We start from the raw sequence: 22,066 nt of genomic DNA on the forward strand, positions 1-22,066 counted from the left end.
GAGTATCTTTCTGTTAGTCACTAAGTGCATGCATGCAAGATGCATAGGTACTGGTATTCAAAGTATTTTAATTGCTGATAGTCATTACAACTATTATAAGTACATACATGTAAATAATGTGACACTACATGTATCATACTGATAGTGACTGCTTATACTATGTACCTTTATGTTGATCATCATTGGACTCACTGGTGGTCTGAGTTGGCGGGTAATTTTTGTCCTTTGGAGTTGTTGGCTCTGTATAAGTATAGACATAAAAACAGTCACCTAATATCATTCATACTCTACAATTATTGGGTGAGCCTTCTAAACAGGATGTACCGTATAGCAGAAAATTTTGGAAGGAACTAAATTTGGTAAAATTGGCATTATGATAGCCATTCACCAAAATAAAAATCTGCCAAATTCGCCAATCTCCAAAATTTAGCAATTTGCCAAATTTTAGTCCCTCTAAAATTTCCCACTGGTATGTACATGTACAGTACATGTATTCTAACTAATTTATTGCTGATATAATTATGTAAATATATGAAATGTACTAGTGACAGTGAGTGCTTATACCTTTTTTATGATCATCATTGGACTCACTGGTCTGTGTGGGGGAATCATTTGTAGTTGGTTTTACTTCTTGAATTCCTGGCTCTATATTAAGTATAATATGAACAACATCCACTTGCATGTATAATACATGTATAGTGTATTGACTTTTTTACTATCACTAAACTGCAAAAACCAACTCATACACATGTACATGTGAAAGAATATGTATATGTAGAACAAGCTAGACAATTGTAATTTTGCTAGGTGAAGTGAGTGTATGTTAATGACATACATACATATACATGTAATATGAAACTATGTAGTGAGTGCCTATACCTTTTTGTTCATCATCATTGGACTCACTGGTTTGAGTCAGTGGGTAAGTTTTGTCCTTTGGAATTGCTGGCTCTGTATGAAAACAATCATTAATTATTATTCATATACAGAGCATGTGTGCCTGTCGTCTACATGTACATGAATCATAAATGTATGATTAATGGGCATTCTTTTGATAAGATTGATTGCTGATTATAGTGAACATAACTACATGTATTATAAATGCATGAATAATGTGAAACTAGTGACAGTGAGTGCTTATACCTTCATGTTGATCATCATTGGACTCACTGGTGGTTTGTGTGGATGTGTCTTCTGGAGTTGTTGGCTCTGTATAAGTTTAAACATGAAAACAGTCATAATATTATTGACACTCCACAATTCAGTAAGATGAGTATCTTTCTGTTATCTGATGCATAGGTATTCTAAGTATTTTAATTGCTGATAGTCATTATAACTATTATAAGTACATACTGGTACATGCAAATAATGTGAAACTACATGTATCATACTGATAGTGACTGCTTATACAATGTACCTTTCTGTTGATCATCATTGGACTCATTGATCTGTGTGGGGGAATCATTTGTAGTTGGTTTGACCTCTTGAATTCCTGGCTCTATATTAAATATATAATATGAAACAATATCCACTTGCATGTATAATACATGTATATTATATTGGCATTTTTTACTATCACTAAAGTAAAAGAATGTGTACATTACCACGAGCTAGAGAGTTGGAATTTTACTAGGTGAAGTGAGTGTACATGCACACACTATCACATACATATACATACACATACATGTAATATGAAACTAGTGACAGTGAGTGCTTATACCTTTTTGTTCATCATCATTGGACTCACTGGTGGTCTGAGTTGGAGGGTAATTTTTGTCCTCTGGATTTGTTGGCCCTGTATAAGTACAAGCATGAAATGACCTATTATCATTCATACTCTACAATTATTGGGGTGAGCCTACTAACCAGAATAAATGTATTCTAGCTATTTTTATAAGGTTAATTGCTGATATAGTCGTGTAAATACCGTATACCGGTTTATTTTCACAGTGAAATATTTTTGCAAATTTTCCGGTTTTGTGCTCCATCACAAAATTTTTTCACCGCAAAATTCTGCATTTCCATTGCCACGTGATGCAGTCTGCCATAAGTTATACACGAAATTAGAAATGCAAGATTCCTGAAAATTTTCTACCATGGAAATAAACCGGTATACGGTATGTGACTGTGACAGTTGCTTATACCTTTCTGTTGATTATCATTGGACTCACTGATCTGTGTGGGGGAATCATTTGTAGTTGGTTTGACCTCTTGAATTCCTGGCTCTATATTAAGTATATAATATGAAACAACATTCACTTGCATGTATAATACATGTATATGTACTGGTATTTTTATTTATTTTTATTAAAATAATAATCACAAACACACATTTTACCTTCAATTTTCTGTGGCATTTCTGATTTAGGATAATTCGTATCAGTGTTGTTCCCACTCTCATTGGTGGTTTTATCATCAGAATGATCAGGCACTATAGGAAACTGACTATTGGTCTCAATACCAGCAGCATCTGAGGCTGAATAATAAAGAATGATAATTTCAACATAATACTTTATTGGCCTCGCCCAGCTTTGCGTAGGCAAGGACTAGATACTACTGTTGTCTGTCTGTACAACAAACTAGATGTACAACAAGCTAGACAATTGTAATTTTGCTAGGTGAAATGAGTGTACATTAAGCACACACTATCACATACACATACATGTAATATGAAACTAGTGACAGTGAGTGCTTATACCTTTCTGTTGATCATCATTGGACTCACTGGTTTCAGTTGGTGAGTAATTTTTGTCCTTTGGAGTTGTTGGCTCTGTATAAGTATAAACATGAAAACAGTCATAATATTATTGATACTCCACAATTTAGCAGGATGAGTATCTTTCTGTTTGTACATGTACATGTATGCATGATGTATTCTAAGTATTTGAATAATAAGGTTGTAATTGCTGATAGTCATTGAGTACAGCAAATTGCACAGACATTGCAAACCAATTCATAAACCACTATATGAACTTCAAAGGGGACTATCTAAATTGAGGTGTGTCTTACATTGTGTGGTCACATTACCACCTACTTGGCAGTTTGCAAATAGCTGTACATACATGTAAATAATGTCAAGCTACATGTATCATACTGATAGTGACTGCTTATACAATGTACCTTTCTGTTGATCATCATTGGACTCACTGATCTGTGTGGGGGAATCAATTGTAGTTGGTTTGACCTCTTGAATTCCTGGCTCTATATTAAGTATATAATATGAAACAACATCCACTTGCAAGTATAATACATGTATAATCTATTGGTATTTTTTATTGTCCCTAAATTGCAAAAACCCACTCATATGGGAAAGGATATGTACATATGTACATTACAAGCTAGACAATTGTAATTTTGCTAGGTGAAATGAGTGTATGCTAAGCACACACTATTAACTATCACATACACATACATGTAATATGAAACTAGTGACAGTGAGTGCTTATACCTCTTTGTTCATCATCATCGGACTCACTGGTTTGATTTTTGTCCATTGCAGTTATTGGTTCTGTATGAAAACGGTCACTAATTATTATTCATATACAAAGCAGCATGTGTGTCTGTCTTCATGACATGAATATATGATTTATGGGCATTCTGAATATTTTTATAAGATTAATTGCTGATCATAACTTAATATAACTACATGTATTATAAATGCATGAATAATGTGAAACAAGTGACAGTGAGTGCTTATACCTTTTTGTTGATCATCATTGGACTCACTGATCTGTGTGGGGGAATCGTTTGTAGTTGGTTTGACCTCTTGAATTCCTGGCTCTATATTAAATATATAATATGAGACAACATCCACTTGCATATATAATACATGTACAGTGTATTGGTATTTTCTACTATCATTAAACTGTAAAAACCAACTCATTTGTGAAAGAATATGTACATGCACAATGAGTTAGACAATTGTAATTTTGCTAGGTAAAGTTTCTACTGTTGATTTTTACATAATTTATTATGAAAGTATGTCAAGCTCTGTCAACCAGGTCATTCAAAACAATGTAGAACAATAGATTAATAATGGCTGCAGAATACAAACACAACATAGCATACCCTCCTTTCATTAACACATCCAAACTGTACGTTAAGCACACACTATCTCATACACATACCGGTACATGCAATATTAAACTATGTAGTGAGTGCCTATACCTTTTTGTTCATCATCATTGGACTCACTGGTTTGATTTTTGTCCTTTGGAGTTGTTGGCTCTGTATGAAAACGATCATTAATTATCATTCATATACAAAACATGTGTGTCTGCCTGCATGTACATGAATGTATGATTAATGGGCATTCTTTTTATAAAATTAATTGCTGATTATAGTGAACATAACTACATGTATTATAAATGCATGAATAATGTGAAACTAGTGACAGTGAGTGCTTATACCTTTATGTTCATCATCATTGGACTCACTGGTGGTCTGAGTTGGTGGGTAAGTTTTGTCCCTTGGAGTTGTTGGCTCTGTATAAGTATAAACATAATAACAGTCACCTATTATCATTCATACTCTACAATTATTAGGGTGAGCCTATAAGCAGGATGCATGTACATATACATGTACAGTACATGTATTCTAACTATTTTTATAAGGTTAATTGCTGATATAGTCATGTAAATATATGAAACTAGTAACAGTGAGTGCCTATACCTTTTTGTTGATCATCATTGAACTCACTGATCTGTGTGGACGAGTCTTCTGGGGTTGTTGGCTCTGTATAAGTATAGACATAAAACAGTCACTAAAATTGCAATTGCTGGACATGCTATTTTTATAAGGTTAATTGCTGATATGTGAAACTAGTGACAGTGAGTGCTTATACCTTTCTGTTGATCATCATTGGACTCACTGATCTCAGTGGCTGAGTGATTTTTGTCTTCTGGAATTGTTGGCTCTGTATAAGTATAAACATGAAATCAGTCATAATATTATTGATACTCTACAATTCAGCAGGATGAGTATCTTTCTGTTAGTACATGTACAGTACTAGTGGGTAGAGCCTGACTATAATGTACCTTTCTGTTGATCATCATTGGACTCACTGATCTGTGAGGGGGAATCATTTGTAGTTGGTTTGACCTCTTGAATTCCTGGCTCTATATTAAGTTTATAATATGAAACAACATCCACTTGCATGTATAATACATGCATAGTGTATTGGCATTTTTTATTGTTTTTTATTAAATAATCCCAAACACACATTTTACCTTCAATTTTCTGTGGCTTCTCTGATTCAGGATAATTCATATCAGTGTTGTTCCCACTCTCATTGGTGGTTTCGTCATCAGAATGATCAGGCACTATAGGAAACTGACTATTGGTCTCAATACCAGCAGCACCTGAGGCTGAATAAAAAAGAATGATAATGTCAAAATAATACTTCATTGGCCTCGCCCAGCTTTGCATAGGCGAGGACTAGGTACTACTGTTGTCTGTCTGTACAACAAGCTAGATGTACAACGAGCTAGACAATTGTAATTTGCTAGGTGAAGTGAGTGTATGTTAAGCACACACTATCACATACACATACATGTAATATGAAACTAGTGACAGTGAGTGCTTATACCTTTCTGTTCATCATCATTGGACTCACTGGTGGTCTGAGTCAGTGGGTAATTTTTGTCCTTTGGACTTGTTGGCTCTGTATAAGTATAGACATAAAAACAGTCATAATATTATTGATACTCCACAATTCAGCAGGATGAGTATCTTTCTGTTTGTACATGTACATGTATGCATGATGTATTCTAAGTATTTAAATAAGGTTGTAATTGCTGATAGTCATTGTACTATTGCAAGTACAGCAAATTGCACAGATCTTGCAAACCAATTCATAAACCAATCTATGAACTTCAAAGGGGACTGTCTAAATTGAGGTGTGTCTTACATTGTGTGGTGACTGTGGTCACATTACCACCTACTTGGCAGTTTGTAAATAGCTGTACATACATGTAAATAATGTGAAACTACATGTATTATACCAAGAGTAAATAATACTTAAAGGGAGTATCCAACGGCCCTATTGAGGCCTGCTGCAAGTGTGTGGATTTCTAGGAAGTCATGTTCAGCATATAAAAAAATTATACTTCAGTAGTTTTCAATCAATGTTTATACAGATGTGTTGTTATAACAACATTTATCATTTATAATATACAGAAGCATCCAGAACATGACTTCCTAGAAATCCACACACTTGCAGCAGCTGAGATTACTCTTGATTATACTGATAGTGACTGCTTATACAATGTACCTTTCTGTTGATCATCATTGGACTCACTGGTCTGTGTGGGGGAATCATTTGTAGTTTGCTTGACATCTTGAATTCCTGGCTCTATATTAAATATATAATATGAAACAACATCCACTTGCATGTATAATACATGTATATTATATTGGCATTTTTTACTATCACTAAACTGCAAAAACCCACTCATATGTGAAATAATATGTATATTACAATGAGCTAGACAATTGTAATTTTGCTAGGTGAAGTGAGTGTACATTAAGCTCACACTATCACATACATACACATACACATACATGTAATATGAAACTAGTGACAATGAGTGCTTATACCTTTATGTTCATCATCATTGGACTCACTGGTGGTCTGAGTTGGTAGGTCAGTTTTGTCCTTTGGAGTTGTTGGCTCTGTATAAGTATAGACATAATAACAGTCACCTATTATCATTCATACTCTACAATTATTGGGGTGAGCCTACTAAGCAGAATAAATGTATTCTAACTATTTTATAAGGTTAATTGCTGATATAGTCATGTAATACCGTATACCGGTTTATTTTCATAGTGAAATATTTTTGCAAATTTTCTGGTTTCTTGCTCCGCCACAAAATTTTTGCACCACAAAATTCTGCATTTCCATTGCCATGTGATGCAGTCTGCCATAAGCTATACACAAAAATTAATTCTGCAAAATCTTAGAAATGCAAGATTCACAAAAATTTTCTACTACAAAAATAAACCGGTATACGGTATGTGACTGTGACAGTTGCTTATACCTTTCTGTTGATCATCATTGGACTCACTGATCTGTGTGGGGGAATCAATTGTAGTTGGTTTAACCTCTTGAATTCCTGGCTCTATATTAAGTATATAATATGAAACAACATCCACTTGCATGTATAATACATGTATAGTGTATTGGTATTTTTATTGTTTTTTATTAAATAATCCCAAACACACATTTTACCTTCAATTTTCTGTGGCATCTCTGATTCAGGATAATTCATATCAGTGTAGTTCCCACTCTCATTGGTGGTTTTATCATCAGAATGATCAGGTACTATAGGGAACTGACTATTGGTCTTAACACCAGCAGCACCTGAGGCTGAATAAAAAAAAGAATAATAATTTCAGCATAATGCTGCATTGGCCTTGCCCAGCTTTGCGTAGGCCAGGTGGTTGGTGGTGGTTAGGACAACCACCTCAACAAATGAACCAACCAGTTCATCGCTTAGACCAACCATGCAACGAATTAGTATGTTATATAACCATACATAAAGCATAATATTGCAGTCTACTAGTATGGTGTACATAAATTTAAAAGGAACAATATTAGTCTTCAACTAATTTTTTTCTAGCTGTATGTACCGTGTAGAGGTTATATTTCACTGGAAATAAATTTTGCTAATTTCGCATTTTCATTAAATTTGCAAAATTAAATTCCACAAAGAGGTGAGGCACACTAGAAAAAATGGCTGCAGAAGGTATAATTTCAAAAAATTTATACCAACAAATGGCAAATCTGAAAAAATTCGTGAAATTTATATCAAAATAAAACCCCTAAATGGTATATATAGCATGCTTCAATACATGTGAATAACAAAATATTATTGGCATACGAAAAACAAATGACCAAGTCTAACAAATGTCTATGGTTTGACTATAGGAATGACCCATCCTATTTCTTAAATAACTATCTCACTTATATAAGCAGCAGCTGATGCCTCTCCTGCTTCAATAAGAGCATGAACTAGATTGTCCCATGTTGCTTTAAAATCTGTTTTAAGCCATTTTGCTAAACATTCTCTGAGACATCGCTTAGCGTTTTGTGGATAGTCAGCCTCAATAACATCCAGTTCATCATGAGTTAGACCCAAGTAGAGACCAAGATCTGACCAGTTTGTAGTTTGAAAGTGACCACTTTTTAACACTCGTAATATCTCTACTAGATCGTCGATTGTCAATATAACTATAAATAAATTAATAAAACTAGGAAAATTTAGTGTTTACTCATACCTTTTTGTTGATCATCATTGGACTCACTGATCTGTGTGGGGGAATCAATTGTAGTTGGTTTGACCTCTTGAATTGTTGGCTCTATATTAAGTATATAATATGAAACAACATCCACTTGCATGTATAATACATGTACAGTGTATTGGAATTTTTTACTATCACTAAACTGCAAAAAATCACTCATGTGAAAGAATATGTACAAGCTAGACAATAGTAATTTTGCTAGGTAAAGTGAGTGTACATTAAGCTCACACTATCACATACATACGCATACACATACATGTAATATGAAATTAGTGACAGTGAGTGCTTATACCTTTTTGTTCATCATCATTGGACTCACTGGTTTGATTTTTGTCCTTTGGAGTTGTTGGTTCTGTATGAAACAGTCACTAATTATTATTCATATACTAAGAAGCATGTGTGTTTGTTTGCATGTACATGTATTGTACATGAAAGTATGATGAATGGGCATTCTAAGGTATTCTTTTAAGATTAATTGCTGATCATAACTCAACATAACTGTAATATAAATGCATGAATAATGTGAAACTAGTGACAGTGAGTACTTATACCTTTATGTTCATCATCATTGGACTCACTGGTGATCTGAGTCAGTGGGTAATTTTTGTCCTTTGGAGTTGTTGGCTCTGTATAAGTATAAACATAAAAACAGTCACCTATTACAGTGGCGTAGCCAGGATTTTTGGAAGGAGGGGGCAAGCTGTGCGGCGCGCGAAGCGCGCCGCGAAATTTTGCAAAAACCACGCCCTTTTAAGGCGTGGTCACACCTATTTTTCAACATGGCGGACTTCTAGACCGATCATAGGCAACGTTGAATACCTTTTCAGCCTTATAATGGCATCATAGAAAGACTGCTTTGGCCTTTTCCTTTCATATGTAAGTTGTAGAACAGCTTTTCTTTCCAAAAGCAGCTTATTATTTGATTATTTTTAAATTTTGAGTTTTAAAAAAAAGGGGGGCAATTGCCCCCCTTGCCCCCCCCTGGCTACGCCCCTGTATTATCATTGATACTCTACAATTATTGGGGTGAGCCTACTAAGCAGGATGTGGTCTTTCTGTATGCACAAAATGTACAGTACATGCATTCTAACTATTTTTATAAGGATAATTGCTGATACAGTCATGTAAATAATATGAAACGTACTAGTGACAGTGAGTGCTTATACCTTTCTGTTGATCATCATTGGACTCACTGGTCTGTGTGGTCTGTGTGGAAGAGTGATTGGTAGCTGATTCATCCTTTTGATTTGTTTCAGTTTGCTCTATATATATATAACATATACATGTAAATGTCTACTTCAATTGTGTACAGTAATGTGTCTTAGTATCTCTACTGCAAATAAACTCTCATCTACCCACCAACCAAAATTAACAACAAACTTTCTACACAACATTTACACAAAATCCTCTCAGAGTCATTTTTGAAGAAATTTGACCAAAGACCAATGAAGGCTATAGCCTCTGGCCTTTGTTTCTTTAGCAAAATAACTATTAAAATTCTTTAAGATTCAATTTTGATTTAAATCAGCTCAAACTTTCTACACAACATATGAACATGCATAATGTATAGAAATTATAATATTTGTTTTTGCCATGTTTGATAAAATTTGACAAAGTACCAGTATGCAGCATATGTTGTCAATTTTTTGAGAATCAAAAAAGGTCAAATTATACATACCTTGTTGATTATGATCTTGGTTGATATAAGAGTCTCCTAACACTTCCTACAGAAATATCATGCAGTTACATTCAATAATGTTTGTAATCACATACTTTAATATCACGTCCTCCTAATAATGACAATTCACTAATATCTGCAAGTATTAACGACTCATCAGGTAAGATCTCCTTCAATTTCTTTTGCCTTTTATCGCATACGAGGTATCGTCGTTTTTTACTAATAATTGCTGAAAGTAAATTAAAAACACCATAAACGGTTTTTTTTCTTAGTCTGTTCACAGGATAGGCTAGTTCTTCAGGATCAATAATCAACTCTTCAACTTTTAAACTGGGACAGGATTCCTTATAAACATTCATTACTTCTCGTATTACATTTTTCCTTAAAGACACCATATTTTTACTGTCACCTTTCTCACAGGACATCATTACTAGTACACACTGGCTCTCATCCACAATCTCTACCAATACTTTTACACCATAGCCGTCAAACCAGTGAATACCATTACTCCAAAATTTGCATTCACGATTCAATTTTTCAGCTAATTCCTTCCCTTTTGAAAATGAAAACTTAAAAGCAAGACGTAAAGACAGAACATGAAAGTATCGAGGAAGAAAGAAATCATTTTCTCTAGTACAATGTAGACACCAACCAAACTGGTATACTTGACTAGTCATCTCCTTAGGTCTATCAGTAGACAGAAGACATGGAAAAAACAATAACCTTTCTTCTCTTCTTTGAGTCTCTGAGGCACTGTCTCCTGTCTCATCTCTATCTTCTGCTGTTAAGTTTGTCATTTTCAGGAAAGATGGATCCAATTCTTGACAGAGTTGCATGTTTTTCAGGAAACAGATCAACATGTCAGGATCATAATTTGGGAAGAGTCTAGTCAGACCAGATACACTAACAATACCAGTATTGCTAGCAACGTCAACGTATTCTTTGAATGTCTTTGGAGCAAAGAGAATCCCATCCACCTTAGTGAGTAGTACGCCCTTATTCACAACAACCCATACCTTGTCTTCACTTTTAAGAACACTGATCAAACCAGTTGAGTGCAATGAATCAAGAAGCTCGGCAATTTCATCTCTGTCATCTGGTACAATATAATTACCACTGTGTTTAAATGGTAATGTGATGTCAGAGAGGGTCAGTATATTCTCTTTCCTTTCCTCCAGTAGACCATACATCATGTGACAATAAAGACTCAAATTCCTTCCACTTGTACTACGAATGGACTCACAGGCACTAGACAACTTATTAAAGAAGGAATCCACACCACTCCCACCACACTTACGACAATCTAAGAAGATGCTATCATACTCTTCCCTTACAATGATCTCCTGTATTATTTCTTTTCTTCTCTTTTGAAAAGGATTACTTACCTCATCCACATGACTGACTATTACAATAACATGGCATTGATTAAGAGCTTTATGTGCTTCATTTCTCACAACTGTTAGCCACTGATTAAGCTGTTTGACTGCTTCCTTCTCCATTATATTGACTACTATCAGGAACACACCACCAGAGCCTCGTAACAAATTCTCAATGACAGCACTATGACTGGAGTAGTATTCTGAATGACCAGCAAAATCATGAAGAATGATGTTACCCAGTGTCCTATGCTGTAGTTTATAAGGAATGATGCCAGCAGTACAGGGCGCTACCCCTACAACATTTCTAAAGGAACCAAGAACGAAAGAACCAGTAGCTGTGTCTTTGATGACATGACTAAGAGTACTTTTACCAGCTCCAGGATTACCCACAAGGAGAACGTTAACATAAGAATCAATTGGATGAGATATTTTGATGTTGCCAAACTTCTTGAAAATAGCAATGACAGCATCACTATTCTGTCTCCCTTTAGCTAGTTGTAATGGTGTGTACCCCGATTTGTCTCTACCCAAAGGATCACAATTACCAGTTGACAATAAGTATTCAATAACTTCAACAAGGCTCTTACTGGCAGCATAATGAAGAGGTGTTTGTCCATCTTTATCAGTCACCATCACATTGCAGTTGCAGTCTTTAATGAGGTATTTAACGACATCTATATGTTCGACAGCATGATGAAGAAGTGTTTTTCCATACTCATCCCGAATTGTTATATCGCAACAGTGACGATTAACGAGGTACTTTAGAACATCTATGTGTTTAACAGCACGATACAGAACACTCTGACCATAAATATCCTGATATTGTTTATCCATTATATGACCATCAATGTTCATGACTATACACTTCAAAACATCAAGTAATCCTTGACTAGCTACTTCATGAAGAACAGGAACGTTGCCATGCTCAGCAGCAGGCATCATTGGATTACAGCCACACTCTTTAATAAGGTATTCAACTATATCAATGTGATTACCTTCAGCAGCAGTAAAAAGACAGGGTTCACGACGATAATATTGATGTGGATTAAAGTGATAATTGTTGATAAGATCTCTTGTAACATCTAACCAGCCATTACTTATAGAATGATGAAGCAGGTCAGGCTCATTTTGGTAAAGGACATTAGGATCTTGTAAACGTAGTAAGCGAACAGCTTCTTCGTGATCTTTTTTCAAAATAAAAGCATCCCAGAGTTCTTTGTCCATCATGCAAGACTATATGTGTATAGCTCTATAGTCTGACAGGACCGTGGCCCTCAAACAGAAGCTAAAAACTCAACTAAAATGACTGGCCAAGAAATGGAGCAAGCAGTTAGCTCAGCGGGGTGGCTGCCAATGATATCGATGTACTAGATGTAGTCTTAGTATATGGCCACAATGATTTGGAGGTCGGAAATGATTTGAAATTTTAAAAAAGCTTACAGTGTAAAGAATTAATAACCCAGCTAACGTTAGACAATAGGGCGGCCTGCGCCTCACATGCACACAATAGTTGGGGGCGATTACTTGGATTACTGAGGCAGGGGCGCTCGAGCCTCATGGTCTCAAACAGATATTATAGACTACGTAACCGATACAAATTATCATAATTAAGGTTACTACTATCACTATCACGATCGATAGTTACAAAACTATCACGATTGTGAATACTATCGCGATATTCACTCAAGTACTTGACCTCAAATTAATAGTGATTATAATAAAAATAGAATAAGTTGTATAGATGTAGCTAATTGTTTAGATGATAAAGTTAAGAGGTTAAGAGATTTTCTGACAGAAAAAGCAACAACTGAACTGTATATGGCTGCAGAAGTACCATAACAATAACCTAAAATAGCCCCACACTGTCTAGTTGATCCAGTAAGTGGCAAAAGCTGTCTTTTAAAACTTTTTTAGAGTAGAAGAAGAAGCCATCTTAGTGCCAACAAACTGTCTGACCACATGTTTATACAACTGGGCATGCGCATTAGATAACACGTGGTATTTGATAGTAAGGCAATTTAATATCGCGATAGTGATTACTATCGTACTATCGCCCAGCACTATACTATTATATAGATATTATGGTCTCAAATGTGGACCGGAAGGGGCCTGGACCAAAATAGACTAACAAAATTTTGTATAGACTAACAAAATTTTGGCGGACCCACCCTGGGCGAACAGCAACGTGGCTGTTCTTTTTTTTGCATTACAGTAATGTGAAGACATTTGACTCTAGCCAGCTCGTTCCATGTACACAAATTATCTACTCTTGAAATTATTAAGAAGGAATTATAATTTATTAACATTATTACAATATTTGTGTCATATTAATTGGCTTTCAATTCTATGATTCTAGCTTGCAAAGTTATTACTTGTAGCTACTTGTATCGCTGAAATTTTGCTACATTGTTGTGTTTAGCTATAATTGTCATTTTGTTAATTTGTTATTGAACACACACTTATAAACATTTGTCTTTTAAAACTATTAAATCATTTAGCATTGCTAGCAACACTTATGGTTGTTATTGTAACAATCAATTTTATTTATGCACTATTAGTGTATGAATGGAAATGGGTATGAATGCTAAGGGATATTGACACAACTTAAAAAATTTAATTGCTTTGTTTTATGCTAGTATTAGTCTAGTTATATAAGCATAAGACGATAAAATCAGGTCTAAACTGAAAAGACAAAAAATTATGGCAAAAGTACTACAGCAAGGATAAAGTAATGCATAATTTTAAAGTTTTTTCACCTTCAGTGGCTCTCAGCATTGTCAGTACTTCTATTGAACAACAGTTCTTCATAATCATTGTTAGCAGGAGAATACCTCTGAATTTTACAACATCGACTCCAAAAAACTTTTAAAACAGCAGCAACTAGTGGAACATATATCAGCCCCATTTGTATCCATTGCATGGTAATTGTCTCAGCTGTGTATCCATAATTTGACACAAGGTAATATATACGCATAGTGAATGCATTAATCAGTGCCATGTTAGTGAATACAAGGAGAGCACAGACATTATGACTCTTCTCCTGAAAAGGCTGAGCCATAGCTTGTATCATCATGCAAATAATGAGCACTACCTCTAGAAAAAAGTAAAACTTGTGAATACTTGAGGCTATTACAAGTAGAGCAAGTATAAGAAAACGATAGAAGAAGTAAAGACCAGCAAAGAAACGATACTGATCTTTGAAAGGTCCTTGGAATGAATCAAGAAGAGGTTTCAGCTTATAATGTATTGCAGTCCATGGCATTAACCTTCTAATGAAAGCAAAACGAATGGCCAGTTTACTCTCGACCTTTAACAATAGTCCATCAAATGTGAGTATCAGTGGAAATGGAATTACAAATAAGATCAGTGAAATGATAGCTGGTAAAGCATATTGGAGGTGCTGAGGACTGAAATACTCCAATGATCCATTCCAGAAGACAATATTTTTATAAAATCTTCCTCCAATTCCATTTGGTGATTCCCTACTGAGCAACATAAACGATATGCGTGAGCATTGAAAGTATGATATGACTAGGAAAGCAGTGAGGCCTTGAACCATAGAGTAACTGAAAATATTTTTGCAGCATCGTTTGCCCTTCAGTCCACATGTACAATACCTGAACATGTACACAAATCCCAAAATAAGTAAAACTGCATAAATGACAGATACATATTTCATGCTTATCATATTCAATGTGCCTGCTCCATTCCATAGACAAAATGATAGTTCATCAATATTGAAAAATTCAAGATTCAATGTGCTGTAGAGTACAGTGTAGATGCTACGTATGATTGTAGGTTTAAACTCAACTGCTCCATTGACTGATACTACCATAGTGTCTAGTAACTGTGCCATGAAGAAGAAATTATAAGCCAGTCCTGTTGTTAGGCTAATATCAAAATATACAATAATAAAGAAGAGGCCAGTTATTGGTAATATCTCACTCAGAAGATAAAAGACAAATCCAATTGAGCAATGATGATTTTCCCCACATTTATTGGTGTTTGAATGAAAATAAACAGAATAGCCTTCTTTACATTGGCTACACATTGTCCCATGCCTATTTAATGTACAAACAGCTTTATCCATTTCATCTCTGGAAGCAACTTTAGCTAAATTGTAATCTTGCTTGATCTTGCCATTGCCTCCTTTGATATTGGAGTAGTGACAAAAACCAAATGGACAGCTACAAGTGTATAAGTTCATTTGATTAGGCTTTTCATTTTCATTAGATAAGATGTAGCCAACCCAATACCCACTAATAGCTACTCCTTTATTCTCTATACAACCAACAATACCAATATATGTGAGTGACTTATTGTTTTGTGATGCTGAGCACACACAACTAGAGGAATCATCATCAATTATGTAACCAGGTGGACATGATGCTAGTTCTATACTAATACTAGCTCCAATATTTTGGAAACCAGATACAATCAATGTCAGGTTACTTCTTTCTCCTGGTTTACCAGTCATTTGAATTTTATTGTCAGCCACAAACTCAAAACCAGGTGATACTTTGATGTTACTTCCATTTGATAAAGATGGTTGAAATATAGTTATATTTGTCACATTCTGATCCATATCATCTAACAGTGTTAATGGTAGTGAATACATTCTTCCAGGTATAATTGACACAAGTGTAGATTGATTGATGTTAAATAACGAACCCCCAGATGCAATCTCAATGGTATTATTACTATTGTCAAATTCAAATATTCCAATACAGCTCTGGTTAATAAAAAGCTCTGTTGGTTTTGGAATTTCTCCTGACTGAGTCACGCAAGAATACTGACATGATTTGATGGTATCGAGAAATATTGAATTAGCTATTCCTGTGGAAGACCAGTTATGTTCGAATAAAAATCTTGCATTAGTCTCATAATTATAAGAATATTCTTTGTCATCATCATTGTGATACTGAAGAAAGCATGAATAAGATGATAGTGAAATGTATGATTTTGTATTTGAAACTGAAATAGCTCCACCAACAAAGCTTGCTGAATTATTAGTAAATACAAACATTGTGTCATTATTATACTCAAAGTTAGAGTATCCCACTAATCTAACAGCTCCTCCAGTAGTACCTGTATTATTTTCAAACACAGTAAAAGCTCCTCTTTTAAAAAATGCAGACCCAGATACTATATACAATGCTGTGCCCTTGTTGTTAGAAAATGTATTGTTACCTTTAAAGTGAACTGTTAGTTTCGTGATAACAAAAACACCGACATCTTTTCTAAATGTGTATGAAGGCATTTCAGTTGGATAATAGTATCTCTCAATGGTATTATTAGAGAATGTACAGTGTTCAAATGTTGTTTTAGTAGTAAAGGTGTTATAGTAGTAGCTCCTATAATTCGGACGCAATTCAACTGCTGGACTAACAGTACCAGTATTACTTTCCCAACTGCTTTTAATAAAATGAACATAATTGTAAAATTTTAGAAATTTATCATCCTCCTTTGCATTACAATATACCAGAACTCCACTAGCATAATATCCAGTGTTGTTAACAAAACTTGTTTCATTAACAGTTACAATGTTGTTAGCTGACATGTTACCATGATATTGAGCAATCCCTGTTGACATTCCAGCTCCACCACCATCATGCATAGAAAGGTAATTGTTGGTGAATAGGCACCTATGAAGTTTCACTTTATTGTTGTAGCAGAATTTTTGACAATGCCACACCATTCCTCCTCCATTAAATGCTGCGTTGTTAATAAAATTAGTCCCTTCTATATTGAAAGTGTTCCCTTGAACATTCCATACTGAAAGAATACCAAGTCCACCACCATAACTAAACAACCAGTTTCTGCTGCTTAATTTAAAGAGGTTAACTGTGTTATTATGAAAAAGTGTGCCCAGTATATTGTAGTTACCTGATGCTGATACATGTGAGCAGTTCTTAGCAGTGATCTCACAAGCTGATATCAGTATCACTAGACCTGCCCCTCCATGTACTGCTTTACCATTTAAGCCATTTTGTTGCAGAGCGTAAGGTATTGAATTATTTGAAAAAACCGACTCTTCTATTGTAATATTCCCAGCTGCATTGATTAATAATAAACCAGTACCAATGTTGTTACTAATAGACACATTGCTTAATAGCATATCAGTAGTTATATTCATTATGATACCAGAACGATAACAATGCCCTGACATTTGGTGCTGCATTGAACATCCAGATACATTCAATTCTTTAAAGGTCACATCTTGACAATCCTCAATAATCAGACCACAATTGTATGAAGGACAGACACAATTAATAACTGCTGCCTCTTCCTTTTTATTACTGCTAGCAGATGAAGAAGTGAAAGTCAAGTTATGAATTGAGTGTATTTCAATGACACAGTCCAATACAATGCTTCCCTCTATAATGACAGCTGTATCATTCTCCCATTGAGTGATATCAGAGAGAGACAAGCAGGGAGAGTGAATAGAACCACATGAAGCTACACTGGATCCATTGGATGAAATGTATATCTCATTTGAAGCAAACTCTTGAATCAGTAATAATAATAAGAACAAGAGGACTAAGACACTCTGCATTATTCAGGGCCTCCAATTATTTCTAAAAAATTAATACTGAAACTGAAACAATTTAAGTGCATAGCTAGTTTATCAAAGTATGAGACTCTAAAGAAAACACAGATACAGTTTGTAAGATGCACAAGATTGTATAACAGATAGAAATTCGGAAAGAATTGGATTTTTTTGATTTTTAAAAGTTGCTCAAAATTGGGCTTAAGTCCCTTGTACTATTGTTGTACACGGTCAATGGTCAAATTTCATCAAATATAAGCATGGAGAGAATTCTCTATTTTTATTTCATCTTTTGATGTGGATACATATCTTATGTCGTGTATAAATTTTGAATGGCAGATTCTGCCAAAATTTGATTTTTTATAAATTTTTAAAAGTTGCCCGAAAATTGAGTCAAAACCCCTGTAATATAGTATACGATTATTAATCAAATTTTATCAAAAATTACAAGGAGAGAATTAGGATTTTTGTGAATATTTAAAGTTGACCATCTACATGTATGTAAGTAACCTCCACATTTTGTGTGCATGTGTGATTTAATACATTAGTATTGATGGTCAATGATGTCAAATGACTCGTATTCTGACATCATCTCATTTATTATGTAAATAAGGTAATGTGAAGACATTTGACTCTAGCCAGCTCATTCCATGTACACATGTACATAAATTAATAAGAAGGAATTATAACATCATGCAATATGTATTCAATAATTACTGCCATTACATAAACAATACAGGTATAGCGTATACCTCCATTTAACAGACAGCACCTAGTGCACCAATTACATTCTTTACTGTATAAAATAGCCTCCACATAAAAGACACCTCTGTTTATAACAGACAAACATTCTTGTCCCAAAGTGTCCAACATATAGAGGCTATACCATTACCATACACTGTACATGTATTTTCTCATGTTTTTATCAGTTCCTTTATAATTATTGTAGGCTAGTGGTTTTTGAGGGATTGGCCCTGTACTATTCACATATCCTTTGTTGATAGTTTTCACTTCAGTTTGTGGTTGTTGAAGTATCTTGTGTACAGCATGTGTGTATGTGTAAATTGATAAGAGATAGAGAAGAGGAAGAGCTATGTATACAAAGCATGTAAAGCACACAGGAATACATTTAGTAGTAGAATAGTAGTAGTATCACTCACTCTATGTATTCCTGTGTTTATTGAACTGTGATAGAGAAGGGAGAGATATTAAATTATTAAGGAAGGTGGGAAGAGGCTGAAGTATTCTTTTACATATTTCCAGGAACGAGCGATTACTACTAATTCATTATTATAATAACAAAGCTAATAGCTACTACACTATAGCTATGCTGTAGGAGTCGGTGCAGAACATATGCATGTATTAGAACAGGAATAGTGAATTATTTACATATAAAATTTAAAATGCATGAAATTAATTTTAGTTTATTTGTTTACTGTTTGACACGTGACATTCATACTGTTGTCTGTATTGTCTGATTTATTTAATCTGATACATCTCATTGTTACACAGTCTGCTGTACTTGATACTAAATGCCAATATTTTGCTGAATTCTTTTGTCAATAACAGTCTGCACTGATTCACATTTCACATTCTATTCTTAATAATTATTATTTTATTGAAAACATTACATCACATTAATGTATCAGTGTACAGATATATGACATTAACTTGATTACAGCCTCTCTCTCTCTCCCTCCCTCTCTGTCTCTCTCCCTCCCTCTCTCTCTCCCTCTCTCTCTCTCCCTCCCTCTCTCTCTTCTCCCTCCCTCACTCGGTAGGGTAGTTTGCTGCCATAAATAAGGGTATATGCGATTATGTGTGACATTACATCTCACTCTCCCTCACTATCCTTCACCACTCTCCCTCCCTTCCTCCCTCCCCCTCTCTCTCTCTCTTCTACTTCTCTCTATCTCTTTAAAAAGAGAGAGAGGGAAAAAGAGTATAGAAAGAGGAGATAGAGAAGTGCGAGTGTGATAGAGGCTTGAGAAAGAGGGGGTAGACCCAAGGAAAAGAGAGATAATTCACTCTTTTATCTCATGAAAATGTGAATTATTTACTATGGCTTGTCGCTCCCTGGTCAGGGCATGCCTGACTGGATTGCCTCTATGTCTTTGACTGTTTCTATTTGTTCTGGTCGATTTGGCAGCTGCTTGGTAACAGAGAGCATGTAACCAAGTTACTGATAGACTTTAAAAGGAACACGAGATGACTGAAACCTTTTAACAGTCACACATCAATCACTCACTAATACTATGGAATAGATGTACATTATATTATGAATGCTATGTATGTACATTAACACTAATAGATATTAACAAGTATCTATACTCTTGATATTAATAATAGATAATAATAATTATGATAATAAGTTTTTAAGCTGATGACGTATAATGCTACAGCTCCACGGCCACCAAAGTGCATCACAATAATAATAATTAGCATAAAAATAATTATATAATAATTAATAATTATTATATAAGTTTTTAAGCTGATGACGTATTTATTTTTTGATGTAAAGGTGATAACAAAAACATGTGTAAGGTAGTTTTCATAATCATTTGGAGCGAAGGTAAACAATATTCCGTATTCTATAATGTTTATTACATAACAAATGGCGAACACCTACAGTATATTAGTATATCACACAGTGACATTATGGCTGAATTAATTCATAGCGTATAGAATAGGGGGAGAGAGAATAATAATGAAGAGGGGGATAAAGGGAGGAAGAGAGGGATAATAATGTTTATTATATGGTGGATATGTACAGTATTAGTATATGTATATCACACAATGACATTATGACTGAATTAATTCATAGCGTATAGAATAGGGGGAGAGAGAATAATAATGAAGAGGGGGATAAAGGGAGGAAGAGAGGGATAATAATGTTTATTATATGGTGGATATGTACAGTATTAGTATATGTATATCACACAATGACATTATGACTGAATTAATTCATAGCGTATGAGAGGGGGAGAGAGAATAATAATGAAGAGGGGGATAAAGGGAGGAAGAGAGGGATAATAATGTTTATTACATAACAAATGGCAAACACCTACAGTATTAGTATATCATACATTGACATTATGACTGAATTAATTCACAGCATATAGAATAGGGGAGAGCGAATAATAATGAAGAGGGGGATAAAGGGAGCTGGATGGTGGATATGTACAGTATTAGTATATCACACAGTGACATTATGGCTGAATTAATTCATAGCGTATGATAGGGGGAGAGAGAGAGAATAATGAAGAGGGGGGTAAAGGGAGGAAGAGAGGGGTAGAGTAAAGGGGGAGAGAATGAGTGGGTAGAGGAGCCTACTCATTATCCTATTACTAATAGGTAGCTTTGCTCTCTATCATTACATCAATAATGAAGTTGATTTCATGAGCATGTATGAACACATATACCCATTCAACCAGTAATGGCTAGTGATGTGTTGTGTCTTCTTTACCCCACACATATAAACACACTCTCTCTGCCTCTGGCTACAATTGCGTGCATGCATCTACATATTGTCATTAACTTTAGCTTCATATGGTACACTTCACAAGAAGTATATCAAACATTTTAATTGCCTCTACCTACATCTGTTCAAAAGCATCGTACACATGTAGAGTTGTTTATTCCGTAGAAGTTCTTCCTTCCACTTTATGTCATCTTTAATACTACGACACCATTTAGTAGAATATCCTTTGTGTATAGTTATCATTTATCAACAGTAGTGTACACGGGCCAGTTTAAATTTGACACATCCCAGTATGAATCTTATTTAATTTTAAACACGGGCCTGAGCGCATGTGTAGTTTTCCCACAGGAAGGTTGTGGTGTTGTTGGTGTGTGTACTACAACACTAATCTCTGTTGCACTGTTGCAGTGCTGCTCGCCAGTTTGATAAACAAATTAAGTATTCATCAATTGCTATAAAAATTATAGCTATTTCTTGTAAAATATTTACAAAATGTACACAATAATTATATGTATAATATAGATATGTATAGTGTGACAGTGTGCATTAAAACAAGTTTGAACAAACGAAAGTACATAATGATAAAAATTTGAGTGAATTGACAACTGCATTAAGTCATAATCCTCTGGGACATTCTTTTGATTCTGATCAGGATTCAGGTCGACCTCAGTGCT

At 34.7% G+C, this 22,066-nt stretch overlaps 2 protein-coding genes across 2 annotated transcripts in view; both read right to left on the reverse strand.

Moving 5' to 3' along the window:
- Positions 1 to 11,188, reverse strand: part of LOC100639448 (WASH complex subunit FAM21 homolog) — a 27,314-nt gene extending 16,126 nt beyond the window's left edge. Inside the window, exons 1-30 of the mRNA XM_019998356.1 lie at positions 10,078 to 11,188; positions 9,983 to 10,028; positions 9,471 to 9,566; positions 8,856 to 8,930; positions 8,597 to 8,656; positions 8,281 to 8,361; positions 7,967 to 8,233; positions 7,232 to 7,369; positions 7,041 to 7,121; positions 6,598 to 6,672; positions 6,272 to 6,352; positions 5,588 to 5,662; positions 5,229 to 5,366; positions 5,037 to 5,117; positions 4,844 to 4,915; positions 4,672 to 4,734; positions 4,410 to 4,484; positions 4,168 to 4,227; positions 3,700 to 3,780; positions 3,449 to 3,508; positions 3,121 to 3,201; positions 2,699 to 2,770; positions 2,339 to 2,476; positions 2,145 to 2,225; positions 1,721 to 1,795; positions 1,418 to 1,498; positions 1,144 to 1,209; positions 880 to 951; positions 565 to 645; positions 166 to 240 (exon numbers count right to left, since the gene is read on the reverse strand). Coding sequence (XP_019853915.1) covers positions 166 to 240; positions 565 to 645; positions 880 to 951; positions 1,144 to 1,209; positions 1,418 to 1,498; positions 1,721 to 1,795; positions 2,145 to 2,225; positions 2,339 to 2,476; positions 2,699 to 2,770; positions 3,121 to 3,201; positions 3,449 to 3,508; positions 3,700 to 3,780; positions 4,168 to 4,227; positions 4,410 to 4,484; positions 4,672 to 4,734; positions 4,844 to 4,915; positions 5,037 to 5,117; positions 5,229 to 5,366; positions 5,588 to 5,662; positions 6,272 to 6,352; positions 6,598 to 6,672; positions 7,041 to 7,121; positions 7,232 to 7,369; positions 7,967 to 8,233; positions 8,281 to 8,361; positions 8,597 to 8,656; positions 8,856 to 8,930; positions 9,471 to 9,566; positions 9,983 to 10,028; positions 10,078 to 11,175 — 3,625 coding nt within the window. The 5' untranslated portion in view covers positions 11,176 to 11,188. The remainder of the gene's footprint in view (positions 1 to 165; positions 241 to 564; positions 646 to 879; positions 952 to 1,143; positions 1,210 to 1,417; positions 1,499 to 1,720; positions 1,796 to 2,144; positions 2,226 to 2,338; positions 2,477 to 2,698; positions 2,771 to 3,120; positions 3,202 to 3,448; positions 3,509 to 3,699; positions 3,781 to 4,167; positions 4,228 to 4,409; positions 4,485 to 4,671; positions 4,735 to 4,843; positions 4,916 to 5,036; positions 5,118 to 5,228; positions 5,367 to 5,587; positions 5,663 to 6,271; positions 6,353 to 6,597; positions 6,673 to 7,040; positions 7,122 to 7,231; positions 7,370 to 7,966; positions 8,234 to 8,280; positions 8,362 to 8,596; positions 8,657 to 8,855; positions 8,931 to 9,470; positions 9,567 to 9,982; positions 10,029 to 10,077) is intronic.
- Positions 11,189 to 11,363: 175 nt separating this feature from the next.
- Positions 11,364 to 12,585, reverse strand: LOC109583136 (histone-lysine N-methyltransferase EHMT1-like). Its single transcript, XM_019998345.1, has 2 exons — positions 11,767 to 12,585; positions 11,364 to 11,384 (listed from the first exon to the last, which is right to left on the reverse strand). The coding sequence occupies exons 1-2, from the start codon at positions 12,583 to 12,585 to the stop codon at positions 11,364 to 11,366; spliced, it is 840 nt and encodes a 279-aa protein (XP_019853904.1).
- Between the last annotated feature and the right edge of the window lie 9,481 nt (positions 12,586 to 22,066).

Source organism: Amphimedon queenslandica, unplaced genomic scaffold (genome assembly GCF_000090795.2).
Source record: "Amphimedon queenslandica unplaced genomic scaffold, v1.1 AMPQUscaffold_13323, whole genome shotgun sequence".
Taxonomy (NCBI): domain Eukaryota; kingdom Metazoa; phylum Porifera; class Demospongiae; order Haplosclerida; family Niphatidae; genus Amphimedon; species Amphimedon queenslandica.